The sequence below is a fragment of the Zootoca vivipara genome, chromosome 1, assembly GCF_965207765.1.
Source record: "Zootoca vivipara chromosome 1, rZooViv2.hap1.1, whole genome shotgun sequence".
In the NCBI taxonomy this organism is placed as follows: Eukaryota; Metazoa; Chordata; class Lepidosauria; order Squamata; family Lacertidae; genus Zootoca; species Zootoca vivipara.
In genome coordinates this window covers 103,571,055-103,592,904 of record NC_142582.1, presented here as the reverse complement: position 1 = coordinate 103,592,904, position 21,850 = coordinate 103,571,055, and the positions used below count along the sequence as shown (strand labels likewise).

At 40.1% G+C, this 21,850-nt stretch overlaps 1 protein-coding gene across 3 annotated transcripts in view; it reads right to left on the bottom strand.

Annotated features, from left to right (window-relative positions):
* TTC6 (tetratricopeptide repeat domain 6) overlaps positions 1-21,850 on the bottom strand; it is a 71,724-nt gene that overhangs the window by 13,567 nt on the left and 36,307 nt on the right. For all 3 annotated transcript variants that reach the window (XM_088671989.1, XM_088671993.1, XM_035109006.3), the window contains 13 exons: positions 20,665-21,133; positions 19,626-19,755; positions 19,149-19,324; positions 17,350-17,486; positions 16,415-16,584; positions 15,497-15,617; positions 10,567-10,717; positions 9,464-9,546; positions 6,967-7,043; positions 6,034-6,194; positions 4,917-5,051; positions 4,175-4,324; positions 3,277-3,417 (listed from right to left, as the gene is read on the bottom strand). In XM_088671989.1, the coding sequence (XP_088528115.1) occupies positions 3,277-3,417; positions 4,175-4,324; positions 4,917-5,051; positions 6,034-6,194; positions 6,967-7,043; positions 9,464-9,546; positions 10,567-10,717; positions 15,497-15,617; positions 16,415-16,584; positions 17,350-17,486; positions 19,149-19,324; positions 19,626-19,755; positions 20,665-21,133 (2,101 nt within the window). The remainder of the gene's footprint in view (positions 1-3,276; positions 3,418-4,174; positions 4,325-4,916; positions 5,052-6,033; positions 6,195-6,966; positions 7,044-9,463; positions 9,547-10,566; positions 10,718-15,496; positions 15,618-16,414; positions 16,585-17,349; positions 17,487-19,148; positions 19,325-19,625; positions 19,756-20,664; positions 21,134-21,850) is intronic.

Sequence of the window (21,850 nt, the reverse complement as noted above, 5' to 3'; positions counted from 1 at the left end):
TATTCAAAGGCAGAATACATATATGTTACCTGATGCTGGGAACAGAGAATGACCATCACCTATTGCCTGCTTGTAGTGGCATGTGTCTCCTGTTTGAATCAAAGCAGATTTTTGTCTGATCCAGCAAGGCAATTCTTTTGGAAAAAGTACCCTGAGATTTTCAGGGTTTGGACAGATGAAAGGGGCAGAAGTTTATAAGCTTCACAGGGCTCTTTTCTTTTACAGTATTACCTCACCTATATTATCTCATATTGTCTCCCTACCAATGTTATAGTTATAATTATAGTTATTTTTAAACAAACGAACACTTTGTTTCTTATAAGTGGCAATTATTATTAAACTATGGGAGGAATTCAACATTATACTCATGTGATTGTTGTGTCAGAGCAAGCATTTTGGCTTGGCAAAGAAATGAATCCCTCTCTCCTCCTGCCCCCCATGCACTGTTTTGGGGATTCCCCCCCCCCAAAAAAAATGAACCAATTTCAGGGGAACAAGCAGCAGGGGTGGGGACTTGTTGTGCAAGGGGAAACCGGGCTTCTATTGACATTGAATCCCACCCTATATTTCAAAAATATGTTAGTTAAGGCTGATTACTACATTGGTCCCCTTCATGGATCAATGCCTTGTCGTGGCGAAGGGGCTTGAATAACTCAGAGAAGCTATGAGCTATGCCATGCAGGGCCACCCAAGATGGACAGGTCATAGTGGAGAGTTTTGACTAAACGTGATCCACCTGGAGAAGGAACTGGCAAGCCACTCCAGTAACCCTGCCAAGAAAACTCCATGGACAAAGACAACAGGCATATAAAAGTTATGACGCTGGAAGATGAGCCCCTCAGGTCGGAAGGCGTCCAACATGCTACTGAGGAAGAGCGGAGGACAAGTACAAGTAGATTCAGAGCTGATGAAGCGGCTGGGCCAAAGCCGAAAGGACGCTCAGTTGCGGATATGCCTGGAAGCGAAAGGAAAGTCCGATGCTGTAAAGAAAAATATTGCATAGGAACCTGGAATGTAAGAACCATGAATGGAGGTAAGCTGGATGTGGTCAAAAATGAGATGACAAGAATAAATATCGACATCCTGGGCATCAGTGAACTAAAATGGAAGGGAATGGGCGAATTCAGTTCGGATGACTATCATATCTACTACTGTGGGCAAGAATCCCGTAGTAGAAATGGAGTGGCCCTCATAGTCAACAAAAGAGTGGCAAAAGCTGTAATGGGATGCAATCTCAAAAATGACAGAATGATCTCGATACGAATCCAAGGCAGACCTTTTAACATCACAGTAATCCAAGTTTATGCACCAACTACCGGTGCTGAAGAAAGTGAAATTGACCAATTCTATGAAGACCTACAACATTCTGCTCATCTTCTTAAATGAGCAATGCAAAGAAATAGAGGAAAACAATAGAATGGGGAAAACCAGAGATCTGTTCAAGAAAATTGGAGATATGAAAGGAACATTTCGTACAAAGATTACCATAATCAAGGACAAAAGTGGTAAGGACCTAACAGAAGCAGAAGACATCAAGAAGAGGTGGCAAGAATACACAGAGGAATTATACCAGAAAGATATGGAGGTCTCGTACACCCCAGGTAGTGTGGTTGCTGACCTTGAGCCAGACATCTTGGAGAGTGAAGTCAAATGGGCCTTAGAAAGCACTGCTAATAACAAGGCCAGTGGAAGTGATGATATTCCAGCTGAACTATTTAAAATTTTAAAAGATGATGCTGTTAAGGTGCTACACCCAATATGCCAGCAAGTTTGGAAAACTCAGCAATGGCCAGAGGATTGGAGAAGATCAGTCTACATCCCAATTCCAAAGAAGGGCAGTGCCAAAGAATGCTCCAACTACCGCACAATTGCGCTCATTTCACACGCTAGCAAGGTTATGCTTAAAATTCTACAAGGCAGGCTTAGGCAGTATGTGGACCGAGAACTCCCAGAAGTGCAAGCTGGATTTCGAAAGGGCAGAGGAACCAGAGACCAAATAGCAAACATGCGCTGGATTATGGAGAAAGCTAGAGAGTTCCAGAAAAACGTCTACTTCTGCTTCATTGACTATGCAAAAGCCTTTGACTGTGTCGACCACAGCAAACTATGGCAAGTTCTTAAAGAAATGGGAGTGCCTGATCACCTCATCTGTCTCCTGAGAAATCTCTATGTGGGACAAGAAGCTACAGTTAGAACTGGATATGGAACAACTGATTGGTTCAAAATTGGGAAAGGAGTACGACAAGGTTGTATATTGTCTCCCTGCTTATTTAACTTATATGCAGAATTCATCATGCGAAAGGCTGGACTACATGAATCCCAAGCCGGAATTAAGATTGCCGGAAGATATATCAACAACCTCAGATATGCAGATGACACAACCTTGATGGCAGAAAGCGAGGAGGAATTAAAGAACCTTTTAATGAGGGTGAAAGAGGAGAGCGCAAAATATGGTCTGAAGCTCAACATCAAAAAAACCAAGATCATGGCCACTGGTCCCATCACCTCCTGGCAAATAGAAGGGGAAGAAATGGAGGCAGTGAGAGATTTTACTTTCTTGGGCTCCTTGATCACTGCAGATGGTGACAGCAGTCACGAAATTAAAAGACGCCTGCTTCTTGGGAGAAAAGCAATGACAAACCTAGACAGCATCTTAAAAAGCAGAGACATCACCTTGCCGACAAAGGTCCGTCTAGTTAAAGCTATGGTTTTCCCAGTAGTGATGTATGGAAGTGAGAGCTGGACCATAAAGAAGGCTGATCGCCGAAGAATTGATGCTTTTGAATTATGGTGCTGGAGGAGACTCTTGAGAGTCCCATGGACTGCTAGAAGATCAAACCTATCAATTCTTAAGGAAATCAGCCCTGAGTGCTCCCTGGAAGGACAGATCGTGAAGCTGAGGCTCCAATACTTTGGCCACCTCATGAGAAGAGAAGAATCCTTGGAAAAGACCCTGATGTTGGGAAAGATTGAGGGCACTAGGAGAAGGGGACGACAGAGGACGAGATGGTTGGACAGTGTTCTCGAAGCTACGAACATGAGTTTGACCAAATTGCGGGAGGCAGTGGAAGACAGGAGTGCCTGGCGTGCTATGGTCCATGGGGTGACGAAGAGTCGGACACGACTAAACGACTAAACAACAACAACTACATTGGTGTGTTAATCATAGGTTTTTGATTCTTTTAAAAAAATGAGCAGCAGTGTACTCCAGACATCTGTCTTTACCTGCAAGAGGCAACATACTTCATCACAAAAAAATTAAGATAACATTTTTACCCTGTTATAAAATTTCAGTGCTCCTCTATAAAGATAGGCTCTCACGCTTCTAGGCTGAATTCTGAGGGCTTCGTTGCAATTCATTATTCCCTTGGAGAATCTTCCTTTGCATCCATAGTAAGCAGCACGACTTAAATATGCCTTTACAAAAGAAGACAAATGCATATTTCTGAAGGAAACAAACATCAACAGGCCCAGTACCAGACATTATGCTGCCTGAGATGGCTAGTAATTCTGCTGCTGCTCAGTCTTCTTTGTGGTGCTAGTGAAGCAAACATCATCATCCTCTTTCACCCTGCCATCTCCTCATTCCTGCTCCTCCTGTTACCTCGCTTTGTTTGTTTGTTTGTTTGTTTGTTTGTTTTGTTTTCCTAGAAGTTTTTCCACTCACCTTGCTCTGAGAAAGAGCCAAGGGGGATCTTCAGAGTAAAGTCCTAAAAGTGAGGTGGCCTGGGTTACAAATCACTTTAAAAATTCTAAATTTAAAACAGCATTTCTGGTTCCAGTGGCAAACTACAGCACCAGTTTAGGCAATCTTCTGGTTACCTTGTCCAGAAGGCCTCACTCTGCAGAAGGACCCTTTTGCATGAGTACCTGGCAATAGATGGTAAATAGGAATGTAACAGAGGCCTGGCTTGCATGCTAATGAATGCTTCTTACTATATAGACACAGAATGCCCACACAGAGATGTACGTGTTTGGATAGGTAGGGGTGTGGCTAATGAAAATTCAGCCCACACCATTGGCCCTGGTATACCACGAAGTAAATTTAATGAAGACGAACTAGAATCAACTTTTCCAGGGATTTGCAATCTACTATTTTTATTGCTAAATGTAGAACATTGAGATAAGCTAAGCTCTATTTCAGTGTCTTCAAAAATCAAATTTTCAGCATTACCTGAAAATGGTCTGGTTGAATAGCAAGTGTTTTGTTAAAATCTAATATGCACTTAGGTTGATGGAGCTGCATTCTGCAAAGCCCTCGCTGATAGTATGCATCTGCAAAACGTGGATATAGCTTGACAGCAGAAGTAAAAGCTTCACAGGCCTAAAAATACAATAAAGGTAGTATTACTAAATATTGCCCTTTCTAATATATTGTCAAGAATACTCCTCAAGAGGCCCAGACAGTATCTGTTGTTATATGAGGTAGTAATTTTTTTAGATATTACCAAATTGGCCGCATATTAACAAAACAGAAGTTAAATGTCTTATTAAGACTTGTGTCTCCTACCCCCCACATTGTTCTGGGGGATCTGCTGACCCTCCAAAGCAGATCCGATGGAGGTGCACAGGGAAGAGGAGAGGATGGAAAGCCCTGTTGTGCCAAAGGGAGTCCTTGCATTGGCTTCTCCTCGCAGAACAAGGTCGCTAAATCTCGCCCTTAGTCTCTGTGCCTAGGTTGGCACTATCCTAAGAAGTGTGACTGAAGTGCTACTGCCCCATGGGAATAGCCCTCAAGTAATCCCCTTCCCTTCAAATTACTTTGACTGACATGTCTAAGCAAAATTTAATACAGTTTTGGATTTTCAACAAACCATTGAAGAGTATCCCAAAGCTCAATCATTTCAACTCCACAATCAAAACTTTTGTGTACAATGTTTAAAACCAAAATGCCATAACACTTAAGAAATATGTACCTGTAATAAGGAGACTTGCTCCATATAGCACTGGCCAATAAAAAAATTTATTTCTGCAGCCTCAAATGTACTAGGTGTAGATCTTGCAATATCAGTCAGCAGCTTCAATGCTTGTTTAAAACTGGCTACAGCATCCTGTAATAAAAAGTAAGTGTAAAATATAGTTAACTGATGTTTGCAATCCCAGTCTTGAGAGTGATTCTATGCACACTTACTTGGGAGTAAGTTCTATTGAAATCATTTTGACTTACTTTTGAGTAGACATGCATAGGTTTGCCACATTCTTAAATACTGTACGTACTGCCACAAAGAAGACTATGTAATATAGCTCTTTTTTGGCACCAAGGAAAGGGGGTCTAAGGTTATCCCGGTAATGAAAGCTGGATAGAAATACAAACTTAATGAGTTGAATACATAGCCAGAAGGACTGATTTAGTTGCAGCCAATTGTCATGTGTCATGCACTAGGCTGCCCAATTTTTTAAAAAATCCCTTTTTACTTCTGCACAGCAAGTAATGATCTAAAACTTGGCCTGCTTTCTTCTGGCACCTTGAATCCAAAGAGTAATTGCCATTATTTTTCTACATATTTATCAAGTAGGCCCTAGTAAATGTAATCTTCCCAAGTACTGGTGACACCTGCAGTAGTACATGGGAAGATTCCATTTTTGAGGGTTTATTTTGGCTTCACAGACCACCAGATATCAGAGAAGCATAGCTTGCTGCCACGGCCAGAGTTAGAGAAGCATCATTAACCCCCAAGTAGGGTGGAAGAAGGTATGGAGAAGGCTAGGGGAGATGAGGTTAAAAAGGAGGTTTTCTCTAGTTCAGATTGAAGTCCAAGACTGATAAAAAAATATAGGGATCATACACAGAGGCCAGTGAGATTAAATGAGCTCCTGACAAATTAACCACTGAGTGGCAAAGACAGCAGAAAACGGACAAACCAGCACGATGCTCTGTCCCAGCAGAAAACAGCAAAGAGGAATAGAGATTTAATAAGAAATGAAATAGTCACCAGAACCCATGCAGAATTCTATCAGCCTCACACATTTCCCCTACAGCTTTCAAAAATAGTTCCCTTCAAAACCACAGAAATACAAGAGCATTTCTTTAACCTTATGCTTTTTGGCTTTCATTTGGATTTTTCCAAGTAGAACGAACATGGAACAATCAGGTTGGTTTTCAGAGGCTGCAAGCGCGCACGCAATGGCCTTGTTGTGATTCTGACAAAATGATTGAACAAGTGCTTCTTGAACAAGCGAACATTCAAGGGGTCCTGTAAAACATTGAAGGACAACTTCATTCTGGGCCAACCTATTTATTATTGTGCATTTCAATGTATAAATACAGATATCATAAGAGACAGGCAAGCTTCCCAGCCAATGTTAATATAAATGTTCAGAATGCCAAAGACTCGTATTAAACTTCTGTTAAAGCACTCAGCATTCAGAGAATACCAGCATGATGTACAGAAACCAAATATAAAACATAATACAGCAGTGGTTCCCAATTAGCTTATTACTAGTTCTGCATGCTCAATGAGACTTTGGGCCATAGCTGCCAAGTTATCCCTTTTTTACAGGGATTTTCCCTTATGCTGAATAGGCTTCCTCGCGAGAAAAGCGAAAACTTGGCAGCTATGCTTTGGGCTTATATATCTTAGACAGCCACCATACCATTTTATGCCAACAGGGCTTCGCAGCTACAGTACTTAATTTTCTATTTTTATTTAGCTAGCCACCTTAACAATTATCTGCATTTTTGTTGTTTTAATAGTGCATTCATTGTGTTTTAACATTGTATACCGCCCTGATATTTTGTGATATGGTGGTATAAAAATACCTTTATTTTATAAAAAATAAATGTCAAACCATTTTGAACTTGAGGGGACTCCCCGGCTCCAACCCAAAAAACACAACTGTGATAGGGTATGAGGGTTTGCTGTTCAAGAAAAGTTCCAGATACTCCTGGGCATGCTTCAAGTAATCCTTTGGACCTGAGCCATAGCTTCACAGTGCACAGAAACGTAAAACATAAGAAGACAGTACCTTGACCCATTTCTGCAACTTGGTGTATGCAGAAACCTGCAAGATCATAATTCTGCATCTCTAGTAAATACTGTCCTCTGTAAATGAAGTATTTTAACATAAATTAATTGATTGGAATTTCTATGGAACTATTTATTTGTTTTCAAATATCAATAGAATAACAACAAAGATTTAAATATTTAAGTAAAAAAATATAGAATATTATCAACTCTTCATTGGATATACATTCAGCAACCTTTAAAAAAAATTATTTATACTTTTCAGATATATACAATTCATTTCGACATTTTAAAACTTGACTTTCTACCCCCTTTTTGTGTGGTTCCTTAAATTTATTTTTACTATCTTCTGCATATCCAAATTAACTTAACCTGCTCATTTATTTATCTTCTTTATATATATACTCTTATATAGCTTCAGGTTATTACAATAACCCTGCCAGTGTTTTTATCTGTTTACAATTTATTTGTAAATATTCAATAAACCATTTCCATTCTCTTATAAAAAGTTTTTTATCTTGATTTCTTATTCTTCTGATAAGTTCTGCCATTTCTGCATATTCCATAAGTTTTTGTATCCATTCTTCCTTTGCTGGGTCTTCTTTCCATTTTTGGGCAAGTAATATTCTTACCGCTCTAGTCGCGTACAAAAATAAATTTCTATACAATTTAGGTAGTTCTAGCCCTATGAATCCCAGAAGAAAGACTTCTGGGTTGTTGTTTTTTTACAAACGTTATTTTAAACATCCTTTTCATTTCATTATATATCATTTCCCAGTAAGCCTTAACCTTACTACAAGACCACCACATATGAAAAAAGAACACCATTCAGCAACCTTTGCATCATCCCTAATAAAATACCTAAAATATATCTACTAGGAATAAATTGTGCTAATTCACAATATTTATATCCCACTCTGTATCTTTATCGACCCTTAGGGCAAGTTACATAAATAAAATAAATATTAAAATATCCAAAAGAAGCAGATAAAAGTACAAATCAGTAGACCATATATATATATATATATATATATATATATATATATATATATATATATACTGCTGCTGACAGTTCCATAAACATATGTAACATAACATAGCCTGGAAAAATAGCTCTTGAGCTGATACTAGAAGTAAAATATTCCATCAGACAATCAAGCTAATTTGTTTATAATTTAGGCAAATTTCATTTAGTCAAATAAAGCCCTAAGAAATTCCAATTATTTATTTATTCAGTTATGCACTGAAGAATGTCAATTATTAAGGCCACTTACAGTAGCATTCTTGATGAAAGAATAATATTTATCCAGCACTAAAAGACCTAAAAACTAAATTTAAAAGGATACAAACTACTTTGGTAGAACACACATCTAAAAGCATAGTGAGAACCTATGAAGAAATGGCAGATGCAACTGAGTTGTATGCTGCCCTCAAATATGAGTCAATGAAACATGGGCTTCAGGGTTAATGGAGGGAAGTTGAGTTCAGTCCTCCATCTCCTTCAAGCTGAAGCCATTGCAGAAGCTTCTCTTGGGCTGACAAAATGCAGTGCTCCAGCTTCCATGATGACTTCACAGTCAAAGCAAGGAATTTAAAAGGACTAGGTCCTAGGCCAAGGATAGCCAATGTGGTGTCCTCAAAATGTTACTTCTTTTATTCAGGTGGGGTGGCCTCGCCTCGCGCGCATGCCGAAATGAGGTGATCGGCTGCGCTTAGTTGGGGGGGGCTCTTGGCGGGAAAGCGCCGCGGGGACCCTGCGCTTGGTTGGGACCTCCGTGGCGCAGGCAGGGAGTCCCGCGCTCTCCTCTCGTACCGGTGAAAACTAAGAAAAAAGTTTTGCCGACAGCAGCGGCTCTTAATTGAGTTGGCCGCTCTTCCCAACTTTGTGGCCCCACTTTGTGGCCCCTCCCCTCCCATGCCTTGGCCACACCCCTTGCCCCACCCCTACTTTTGATCCTGGGTACGCCCCTGCTTAGCAACATGAAGGCAGCACAGTATATATGTGCAACCCTCAACCCACATCAGTGTGATTTCCGTGATTTTTCGACAAAGGTAGATATTCACCTAAGTATACCAAGCCACCCCTAGTAACCTTCAGTGTCCCTGAACAGACACCAAGAGTCAAACTAGACATGGCATTAATGTATAAATGCATTTATACATGTACTGTATAAATACACATTCATTCATACATACATACATACATACATACATACATGGGATCCCAACCACATTCTTGGTGGTGAGTCAGACAAGTTCACTCAAGGAAGCAAACAGCAGGTTTGGGAGGTAATTTTCCCCAGAGTGTGGTGGTGGAGGGAATGATTAAGAATACTCCTTCAAAGCTGTTTATTTAACTTAAAAAAAGAAATATTAAATGTACTAGCACATTTAACATCACGCCAAAGGCTTACATGATACACAGTGATAATACAGGTGGACAATAAAAGTAGGAGAGAAAGAAACAAAATGAGAAAAGGAGCTGATCACAATCTTACCTTGTTAAGCATAAGTGGGGTGAGTTGGGCTGGAGATGAATGGCTCTGTTCATATCTTTAACTGCACTCTTTAGATCATGAACCTGTTATTTTAAAACAGACAAACATCCATTATTCTTTGTCTCAGGATACCACCATCTCATTCAATGTGGTCTCCTATACAAAGACCACCTCCTCCTTTTAAAAACATTTTTAATCCATATCTTTTAATATTAAATAAACTTCAACTGATTGTTAAGAAACTTCCACAGCTTTCATTTCTGCCTTGACCAGAAGGTAGGAAGGTAGGGCCATCATCCATCATACCATCCCTGCTAGCCAAAGGAAATAATTTTATAACTGGCCAACACTTACTTACATACAGAATTCATTCAGAAATTCTGGACCTATACATTGATTTAGGTTTTCTGAAGAGGACAGTTATATTTTTTAAAAAAGCTTCTCCTGTGATACTAGGAGTTAGACTCCAAACTTTATGTCCCCAGGAGAAGGGGTTCTCACCTTTGGTCCCCCCCCCCAGGCACTCCTGTCTTCCACTGCCTCCCTCAGTTTGGTCAAACTCATGTTGGTAGCTTCCCCAAATATATATGGGGAAATTTTAAAAAAATTAAGCAAGAGGGAAGTTTTAACAGCCCTGTTTAGGGAGGCTTTTAATGTTTAATAGATTGTTGTATTTTATTTTTCTGTTGGAAGCCGCCCAGAGAGGCTGGGGAAACCCAGCCAGATGGGCAGGGTTTAAATAATAAATTATTATTAGTAGTAGTAGTAGTGGATGTATTTTCATTTCGAGTAATTTCATTGTTCCCGCAAGGGGACAATGACAATAAAGATCATCTTATCTTATGTATCAAGGAAAAAACAAAGCCAGAACTTTCAACACCGTAGACCCTAAATGCTCTTCATTAGTTTTTAGAACTAAATTAAGCCTTCAGAGAGATGGTTCTGACTAAGAAAACACCAGGACTTCTGTTGTTTGCACTGAGTCTTTGCATTTCTTGCACATTGTCCCAGTATTGTTTTATAGGTAAGTCTTAAAGCAGCTAGTTAGCTATTGAGCACCTATCACACAAATTCTACAGCATAGGTAAAGAATAGATAGATACCCTTTGATGTGCCTGGGCTCTGCACATGTATGGTCTAATATCTAATGGATCCAGCTGAATGGCATGAGTGAACTGTCGAATAGATTCAAAATAATGGTCCATATTTAACATCAAAATCAGTCCAATATTTATGTAAGCTACGGTAAGGCTCCTGAAAATAGAGACAGAATGCTATGAGCATTACATTTTTCAACATGTTTGTGCATTATGCTACATTGAATTTCATATTATTTGTTGAATTAAAGCATATCTGCTTTCCAGTAAGAAAAACATGTTTCCATCCTAGACCTGTACACGCTACATATCAAAAGCAAGAGTAATGTTTTGAGTTCCCTGCTGCTATCTCCATGCTGCTTCTTATAGTGAAGGCAGAAGCACTGCAGTGTCAAGGAGAAGAATACACATTTCTTTTCCACAGCATGGCATGGCATTACACACCCACCCTGCTTTGTAGGCAACCTGGGCACTAAGATACGGTAGTAATGTATCTCAGCACAACAGAACTTCTGCTTTCTGGTCGTCCACAAAGTGGGATTTATCAGTGACCTACACTGACTTGTTAGCTGAACAATTAATGAAACAATTAATGAAAATAATGTGCCATTCTGATACAGATGCCACATTAGCATCAGAATCTATATTAGATTCATTCCCAAGCTCTACTAGTTATGTTTCCTTGGGGAAAGGTGGGGAGCAAGGAATACAAGATATCAGAAGTGTAGCTTCTTGGGTACTAGGTAAAGGTAAAGGGACCCCTGACCATTAGGTCCAGTCGTGACCGACTCTGGGGTTGTGCGCTCATCTCGCATTATTGGCCAAGGGAGCAGGCGTACAGCTTCCAGGTCATGTGGCCAGCATGACAAAGCTGCTTCTGGCGAACCAGAGCAGCACACGGAAACACCGTTTACCTTCCCGCTGTAGTGGTACCTATTTATCTACTTGCACTTTGACGTGCTTTCGAACTGCTAGGTTGGCAGGAGCTGGGGTGGAGCAACGGGAGCTCACCCTGTTGCAGGGATTTGAACCGCTGACCTTCTGATCGGCAAGCCCTAGGCTCTGTGGTTTAATCCACAGCGCCACCTGCATCCCTACAGCGCCACCTGTGTGGGTACTACAGCCAAGCAATAGGAGACTACCTGGCCTGGCTAGATTGATGGTTAATACCTTCCCCCTTCAGCAAAATGGTTCCATTATCCCTTAAGGTAGTGATAGTGGAGCTGTTGTTTTTTAAAACATTAATTGGATCTGACTAATTTCACCTGGAGCTGACTGTAACTCAGATCATCAGCTTCTTATAGCAAAATTCCAGCTTAAACTGAAGAAAGTAGGAAAAACCACTGGGCCAGTAAGATACAATCTAAATCAAATCCCTTATGAATACACAGTGGAAGTGAGGAACAGGTTTAAGGATTTAGATTTGGTGGACAGAATGCCTGAAGAACTATGGATGGAGGCTCGTAACATTATACAGGAGGCAGCAACGAAAACCATCCCAAGGAAAAGGAAATGCAAGAAAGCAAAATGGCTGTCCAACGAGGCCTTACAAATAGCGGAGGAGAGGAGGCAAGCAAAATGCAAGGGAGATAGGGAAAGTTACAGGAAACTGAATGCAGATTTCCAAAAAACAGCAAGGAGAGACAAGAGGGTCTTCTTAAATGAGCAATGCAAAGAAATAGAGGAAAACAATAGAATGGGGAAAACCAGAGCTCTGTTCAAGAAAATTGGAGATATGAAAGGAACATTTCGTACAAAGATTACCATAATCAAGGACAAAAGTGGTAAGGACCTAACAGAAGCAGAAGACATCAAGAAGAGGTGGCAAGAATACACAGAGGAATTATACCAGAAAGATATGGAGGTCTCGTACACCTCAGGTAGTGTGGTTGCTGAGCTTGAGCCAGACATCTTGGAGAGTGAAGTCAAATGGGCCTTAGAAAGCATTGCTAATAACAAGGCCAGTGGAAGTGATGATATTCCAGCTGAACTATTTAAAATTTTAAAAGATGATGCTGTTAAGGTGCTACACCCAATATGCCAGCAAGTTTGGAAAACTCAGCAATGGCCAGAGGATTGGAGAAGATCAGTCTACATCCCAATTCGAAAGAAGGGCAGTGCCAAAGAATGCTCCAACTACCGCACAATTGCGCTCATTTCACACGCTAGCAAGGTTATGCTTAAAATTCTACAAGGCAGGCTTAGGCAGTATGTGGACCGAGAACTCCCAGAAGTGCAAGCTGGATTTCGAAGGGGCAGAGGAACCAGAGACCAAATAGCAAACATGCGCTGGATTATGGAGAAAGCTAGAGAGTTCCAGAAAAACGTCTACTTCTGCTTCATTGACTATGCAAAAACCTTTGACTGTGTCGACCACAGCAAACTATGGCAAGTTCTTAAAGAAATGGGAGTGCCTGATCACCTCACCTGTCTCCTGAGAAATCTCTATGTGGGACAAGAAGCTACAGTTAGAACTGGATATGGAACAACTGATTGGTTCAAAATTGGGAAAGGAGTACGACAAGGTTGTATATTGTCTCCTTGCTTATTTAACTTATATGCAGAATTCATCATGCGAAAGGCTGGACTAGATGAATCCCAAGCAGGAATTAAGATTGCCGGAAGAAATACCAACAACCTCAGATATGCAGATGACACAACCTTGATGGCAGAAAGTGAGGAGGAATTAAAGAACCTTTTAACGAGGGTGAAAGAGGAGAGCGCAAAATATGGTCTGAAGCTCAACATCAAAAAAACCAAGATCATGGCCACTGGTCCCATCACCTCCTGGCAAATAGAAGGGGAAGAAATAGAGGCAGTGAGAAGTTTTACTTTCTTGGGCTCCTTGATCACTGCAGATGGTGACAGCAGTCACGAAATTAAAAGATGCCTGCTTCTTGGGAGAAAAGCAATGACAAACCTAGACAGCATCTTAAAAAGCAGAGACATCACCTTGCCTACAAAGGTCCGTATAGTTAAAGCTGTGGTTTTCCCAGTAGTGATGTATGGAAGTGAGAGCTGGACCATAAAGAAGGCTGATCGCCGAAGAATTGATGCTTTTGAATTATGGTGCTGGAGGAGACTCTTGAGAGTCCCATGGACTGCAAGAAGATCAAACCTATCCATTCTTAAGGAAATCAGCCCTGAGTGCTCCCTGGAAGGACACATCGTGAAGCTGAGGCTCCAATACTTTGGCCACCTCATGAGAAGAGAAGAATCTTTGGAAAAGACCTTGATGTTGGGAAAGATGGAGGGCACTAGGAGAAGGGGACGACAGAGGACGAGATGGTTGGACAGAGTTCTCGAAGCTACGAACATGAGTTTGACCAAACTGCGGGAGGCAGTGGAAGACAGGAGTGCCTGGCGTGCTATGGTCCATGGGGTCACGAAGAGTCGGACACGACTAAACGACTAAACAACAACAATTTCAGCAAGGCCTTTGACAAGGTTCCCATGATATTCTTGTAAAGAAGCTGGTAAAATGTGGGCTAGACAATGCTACCATTCAGTGGATTTGTAACTGGCTGACTGACCGAACCCAAAGGGTGTTCATCAATGGCTCCTCCTCAGCCTGGAGAGTAGTGACTAGTGGGGTGCCACAGGGTTCTGTCTTGAGCCCAGTCTTATTCAACATATTTATCAATGACTTGGATGATGGGCTTGAGGGCATCCTGAGCTTGTTTGCAGATGACACCAAATTCGGAGGGGTGGCGAATACCCCAGAGGACAGGATCACACTTCCAAATGACCTTAACAGATTAGACAATTGGGCCAAAGCAAACAAAATGAATTTTAACAAGGAGAAATGTAAAGTACTACACTTGGGCAAAAAAATATGAAAGGCGCAAATACAGGATGGGAGACACCTGGCTTGAGAGCAGTACATGTGAAAAGGATCTAGGAGTCTTGGTAGACCACAAACTTGACATGAGTCAACAGTGTGATGCAGCAGCTAAAAAAGCCAATGCAATTCTAGGCTGCATCAATAGGAGTATAGCATCTAGATCAAGGGAAGTAATAGTACCACTGTGTTCTGCTCTGTCAGACCTCACCTGGAGTACTGTGTCCAGTTCTGGGCACCGCAGTTCAAGAAGGATACTGACAAGCTGGAACGTGTCCAGAAGAGGGCAACCAAAATGGTCAAAGGCCTGGAAACGATGCCTTATGAGGAACGGCTTAGGGAGCTGGGTATGTTTAGCCTGGAGAAGAGACGGTTAAGGGGTGATATGATAGCCATGTTCAAATATATAAAAGGATGTCATATAGAGGAGGGTGAAAGGTTGTTTTCTGCTGCTCCAGAGAAGCGGACACGGAGCAATGGATTCAAAGATTCCACCTAAACATTAGGAAGAACTTCCTGACAGTAAGAGCTGTTAGGCAATGGAATTTGCTACCAAGGAGTGTGGTGGAGTCTCCTCCTTTGGAGGTCTTTAAGCAGAGGCTTGACAGGCATATGTCAAGAATGCTTTGATGGTGTTTCCTGCTTTGCAGGGGGTTGGACTGGATGGCCCTTGTGGTCTCTTCCAACTCTATGATTCTATTATTCTAATTTGGGAAGCATGTGGTGGTATGCATTACCCTATACCCAAACAATATAAAAGTTAGGACCTGTATAGAGTCTATTTTGCTTATGATGGCCCTCTCTGTAGGTCAGGGACTGGCATTTCTGCACCTCCATATACAGCAGGGCACTGGTTCGTATGTCATGCCAAGCTAAAACATGGTTTACTACAAATGCAGAAATACACAGGCTCTAAAAAATTTAAATGGCCCCCAGAGGGTTAGCTTTGGGTCAGTGAGGCCCTTGACCTGAAAAACATCAGCTGGTTTTAATGTGTTTTGTCAATTGATTTTATTTGATCAGCAGGCTTGAAGGCCATAATAAATAATAATAATTATAATACAACAAGCAAATATATAAATAAATAGAGCATACCTGTCCAAGGAGAGTGCACATTCAAAATCACAGATTGCTAGTAACCACTGTTTCAGTTCTGAATATAAGATCCCACGGTGAAGAAAAGCGCCAAGATTCTCAAACTTGTGATTGAGAAGAACTGGGGAGGGATGGGGAAACCAGGTATATATAGTTGTTTCTATAAGCCCTTCATGAAATATAGCCTTTGAAATAATTATATATTATCTCAGTGTGCACTAGGATCGTCATCCTTTATTTAATTCCTTTCCATTCTGGTTTGCTCTTCACTTCTCTGGCACAAATCACACCCTCCTTGTAGAACTGTAGGGCTTGTTTTAAAATATCACCGAATGTGCATGATTGCACCTCTATGATTGCTTCAAGAGATTTAATGACCTTGAAATATCTATGGGAGCTTGTGAAAAAGTTGTATGGTTGTACCGGTATTAGATCACAAAACAACTCTTGCAACCCCTTCCCAAAGAAATTGAGGTGTTCATTGTGAATAGAAGTGAACTTTGTTCAAGGAGGGAAAATACTCTAATAACGGAGGGATAGGAGAAAGGGGTTCTGATCATAAAGGAGGGGAGCAGGACAATGGAAACATTGAAAATTTTGCCCAAACAAATGCGAAAGCCAGTCATTGGCTACAGCCTGCTTCCTGGACTAAATATTATTATTTATTAAATTTGTATACCACCCTTTATCCAAAGATGCCACGGCAGTTCACAACATAACAGTTTTTTTTAATTTTATTTTTTTCTGTTTTTAGCAGTTTTTATTTTTAGCTGTAAGCCACACCTTGAGTCCCATTAGGGAGAAAGGCAGGAAAAATAGATATTTGATATACTTAAAAAGAAAAATGTATAAATTCACACTTTGAACTTTTTTTTAAAAAAAGTTCTGCATCTATCATAAAAGCAGTGTATACTATACCAGAAACACTCAAGTCCTGCAGGGCTTGTTTTGGATCCATCGTTCGCAAAAGACAACCTCTATGGTAGTATGCAATCCAATCATTAGGATTCAGGTGAATTGCAACAGCAAAATCTTCAGCTGCATTTTTATACTGCTCTAGTTTAACATATATTCTTCCTCGATAGGTTCTAGAAATCAAACCAATATTTTCCTCATCAGAGTATATTTACAATATTCTGCATTTATATAAACTCTGTCTGAATGCATAACTTGTTGTCCCAATGTGTTTAATTTGATTTAAACAAGTCAAGGCTGTGATCCTAAGTACGCTTACATGGAAGTAAGTTCCATTCATAACAGTGGGAATTGCCTTAAAGGAACTGTGCTTAGAACTGAAATGCAAGAGGCGAGGAAAGATAACGGGCAGCTTAAAAAACATAAACATCAAATTTGACAAAGCATATTGATCAGGATGTCAAAACAAAAGGTGTATTGTGTTAACAATGCTATAGAAATTAACATATTCCATAGACTACCATCCTGAACTTTACAAACATTCTGATGCAAAGAAGAGTTAAACGAAGGTTCAAGAGGCATATATACCAATAGCAGAGATAGCTCTGCACAACACAATTGACCCGACCCGCCACCACAGACAGGTTTCATAAGACATTGGCACTCATTGTCTCATCAGATCCAGTCTCAGTCTCTCTCTTTCTCCAACAGATCTACTTATATAAAATATACAGGTAGACACAAGTAACACAATGGCATTCATCACTCTTGTATATTTATACCAAGAAAGTAGGGCACAGATACTTTCACTCATTTTTATGTACAAGAGGTCACAGACAGACACTGAACGCAGGGTATACTCATTTTCTCAGACACCGTTATGTGTGATTTAGAAGTCAACTATACAGGAATTGCTTAAATTCATATATTGCGGTTACCTTGCCTCCGCAATGCTTGGGTCCTCTTTAATCACATTTGTAAAATCATTAATAGCTATACTCCATATAGATTTATTAAAGTAATGTATTCCATGCTTCATAAGTGCATCAGTTCTTTTGGGATTGTGGAGAATGCACTAGATTGAAATAAAATACATGCAATTGTTGCACTTGCTTTTGTATTCATAATATCACACTAAGGCAATCATTCTATCAACACAAGCATTTCTTCTTGCCAGATGAAATTATCTCCCCTCTCGTCTTTCTGTGTGCTCTTCTAGGTGTTCTCCTGACCCCGCAGAGCTGATTTGGGTGGGCAGGGGAGATGAGGAAAGTCCCTTTGAGCTGGCTCCTGCTAGTGCACCTATTTAGTTGAATGGAGTCCAGTGTACTGACTTTGCCCTGCCAAAGCTAGGTTGCTTAATCCTTTCCTTCCCTGCCACTGATCCAGTCAAAAAATATTCCACCACTACAGTATGTCCAACTTGTAAGTCATCAGCAGCCGTTAACAGCCATCCACAGGTTTACCACTCCCATCAGCCCATCACCCATTCCCACCCACCCCCACCACCCTCTGTATATACCGGTATATAAGGGTCTGGCACTTCTGTTTCCAGTGTATCTGAAGAAGTGTGCATGCACACGAAAGCTCATACCAAAATAAAAACTTTGTTGGTCTTTAAGGTGCTTCTGAAGGAATTTTTTTATTTTGAGGAGGAAAGGTTACCCCTTTTTTTCTTTCTCAGAGAGAGATAAGAAGCTGAGAGCAATGTTGTGGATAAACAGCAAGTGATTAAATCGCACTAAATCATACTCAGAATGGAAGCTGTGTCTATAATGTCACACCCATTACCATAATTGATTTAAGTCATGACTAATTTAAGTCCATTGATTTTAGTGAATCTACTCTGAGCATGATTACTGTAAGTCAAATAGTCCCATGAAGAGAATGAATAAAGCAGCCCATCCTGCCAGAATTGTTTGCTTCCAAAGGGTTGTGCTCCTTGCGACTAGATTTACTGCCAGATAAGTTACAATTAAGTGACTACTGAAGGGATGGCGTTTTTGGTGCTGGCACCCTGGTTATGGAATGCCTTCCCAAAAGAGTTGGTACTTTTCATTTTTCACAGCCTTTTCAATCCATATTTTGTCAATTGTGATTTATCTCTTTTTTATTATTGGATTGTGTCCAATAAAGTTCTACTCAGAGTAGTTCAACTGAAATTAATGCACCTCAATTAGCCATGCCCATTCATATCAATGAGTTTACTCGAAGCAGAACATCAGACACAAGCCTTAGTCTTATAAATTGCATTGCTCACTCTGCACAAGTACATCCCATAAGTACAAGGATTTACACTTGTACAACAGAACTTCTCTCTGCTCACTTGTGTCCTCCCCTAATCTGTGCCAGAGAGTTGGGGGATCACCTATGACAGATTTAGGGCAACATGACAGGAAGAATATGAGGAAGTCCCATTGTGCAATTGCAAATCCTTGCACTGATGGGATGAATTAGTTAGAAATTGCCCAATATTGATTGGTGGGTGGTATACAAATGTAACTAAACAAATAACTAGGCGAACTCAACTTTTGCCCTTGCCCAGCAGGAGCTTTTATTGTTTTTCCTTTGAATAGCAGGCCCTCATGTCATATCACAACTTTGGCTTCAATAATGTTGTGTGACCACCATTTTAAGAACCACAACTTCACGAATCCTTTGTGTGCACAGAAGTAATTGTGCAGCTTTTTGGATTCTGGCCCAAATATATTGTAAAAGTATATATAGCAATACTTACTTTAGCATAATCTTCTATCGCCAGTATTATATCACCATTCTCTTCATAGGCCTCAGCTCTTTTGTAGAATATTTCATCATCTGCAGGTCTGCATCTCAGGGCAAGACTGTAGTTGATAATTGCTAATGAATTATCTCCCTGATTTTTGTATATTTCAGCTCTCGACAGATATGCATCTGCATAATCAAAATACTTTAGTCTCCTTCAGATGCCAAATATCATTGATATCATTGATCATTTTTTTAACTAAAATTAATTGCAACTGTAATAAAAATTTCCAAGCCAAATTTTTGTGATTCAAATCTGCAAATGTATTGGAAGTAATTTTCCAACCTTTGTCTAGACTCTAAACCTATGGATATTTGGCAGAAGTGTTGCATAATAAAACTTCTGTACATACTGATTTGATATGGGGGACACATAATCAGGAGCTTCTCAGAACGAAATTGTACATCATGGGGTTTCAAAGTTACTTGCCTGCATTGTTTTTGTTGCACTTAATTATAAAATTCAGGTCTTCTAGCGCTGGAAGCATTTTGTTCTGGTAAACGAAAATTAAATGTCTATGCCAATAGGCATTAACCAGCATTGGTTCTAAACTTATTGCCTGTGAAAGTAATGAGATAAATTGGTTATTAGTTAGCTAAAAATTCCAGGGTATCATAAGGCACATCTTAGTTACACCTCTGGGCACGTCACTGGGGATCAAAGAAAAAACAACACAGTCAGATCTGAGTTTTGGTTAGGTTCTATGCAATCTGGTTCCAGGACCAGGTGGAGCTAGCTTCTGGGTCAAAAGCAGATATATTATCTAAAAAGGGCAAGAGCTGAGTTCCAACCAGGAAACAAGGACCAGAGGGGACCAGGGGCTGGTACATTATCAAAAGAAGACAGGTCAAGTTGCAGGACAGTATCAGAGAATCTGTGGAGAGGGCAGTCAGGGGAAGGAAATGGGCACACAGGTAATGTGCTCACACTGCAGACCAGTTGCTCTGAGGTTAGGATTTATAGGACCTAGTGGACACAGAATAGGCCTTAGATAAACTGACTGATCTGGTAGATAGGAACAGAACAATGGTAGCAGAGAAGTTGCCAGAGCATGACTGCTGGGAATCCTGGCCTGAGACCTCCTTTTGCTGTTGTTGTTTATTTAAAATGAACAATGAGTTTGAGTCAATCGTACAACTGTCAATAGCTGTAATGTGGAATTAAGACTTTCATTAAAATATTTTTTTTAAAAAATCGTGTGTGCAGATATGTGGGGTATAAGGAAAACAGATCACTGGTGACCTAATTATCTCCAAAATGCTAGGTTTCCAGATATAGTCCTGCAAAGTTTTTTTTTTCTAAATAGGAAAGTGCATAAAATGAGGAATCCAGTGAGGGGATTATTTGAAAAAGATGCCCTTCCATTTTTTAAGTTCATCTGTCATTGCCAGAGGGTCATAGTTATTAATAAGTTAACAAAACATCTTCAGTAGCAAGAAAAAATAGGTAATATTTCTTTAAAACTTACTTTTTCCAAGTCATCCATGGCTGCCTTCATTTTGCCTATTTTCCTGTATATCGCTCCACGTCTACAATAGTTAAACCCAGAAAAATTTCCTTCATCTATTTCTTGGGTTATTCTATCAATTTCAGATTGACACTGCTCAAGTTCATCTGGTTTTCCCTCGAAGAGAAGAAGATTTACTGTGTTTACTAATTCTGTGTCCTTGGTTTCCTCCTCTATGTCCTTTTTGCCTGCCTTTGATCTATCAGTAAAAGATTGGCTAATGGGAGGGTATTGCTCATCAAACCATTTATTCCAGATTTTTCTGGCCCAAAGAAAATCATCGGTGTCTTCTGGGGTTCTCCCTTGGCTTGCTGCAAATTTTTCAAAATCTAGCCAGCAAGGGAGGCTGGGACTTCGATAACTTCGAACTGCTCGAGATACTTTGATACAGAATTTATTATGAATTGTAAGCCTTCCAAGAGATGCAGACCTAAGAAAAATGCCAAAACTATAATTACATTTTGCCTGTACATTTGTTGCTGGCATATGACCAATATGACATATGTGACAATGTGACATATGACCAATAAATATTCATTATAAAGTTTAATAACGTATTTGATTGCTGCATAATATTCAAGTTTCAACACATAACAGACGGTTCCTATCAGGGGTGCATAAAAATGGTTTACACTGTCATTAGTACCTGTATTTATTGTTATGTAGAAAATTTATGTAGAAAACTTAGTAATCAAAGAGCTCTCTAACCTCTTTATTATACACTCGTGTTGCACACGAGAGCTGTGCAACTGTGTCAAACCGATAAATAAAACAATGTGTATAGCCTAAATAACATTTTCTGATAAACATGGTGCAACAATAATTTGGCACCTGAGACAAAAAATCCAAATAGTACCTTCCTCTCATGTTTAGTTTAATTTACTGTAAAATTAACTGTAATTAATTTACTGTAAAGGGGGGGGCGGATTCAGTTCTACCAAAAGTGCAGCACCCATACACAGAGAATCCCATAATTATTAGAAAGTATTTTTCCACATCAGTCCTTCACACTACCACTGGCAGTGCACCAGGCTGTAACAGAGCACTGGAAGTCTGTGAGCCATTTCATATCCTCAGCCAATTTGTCTGCTCTATGACTATGTGACGAAATGCAAGAACACAACATGAAACTTGCATTTAGGCAAAA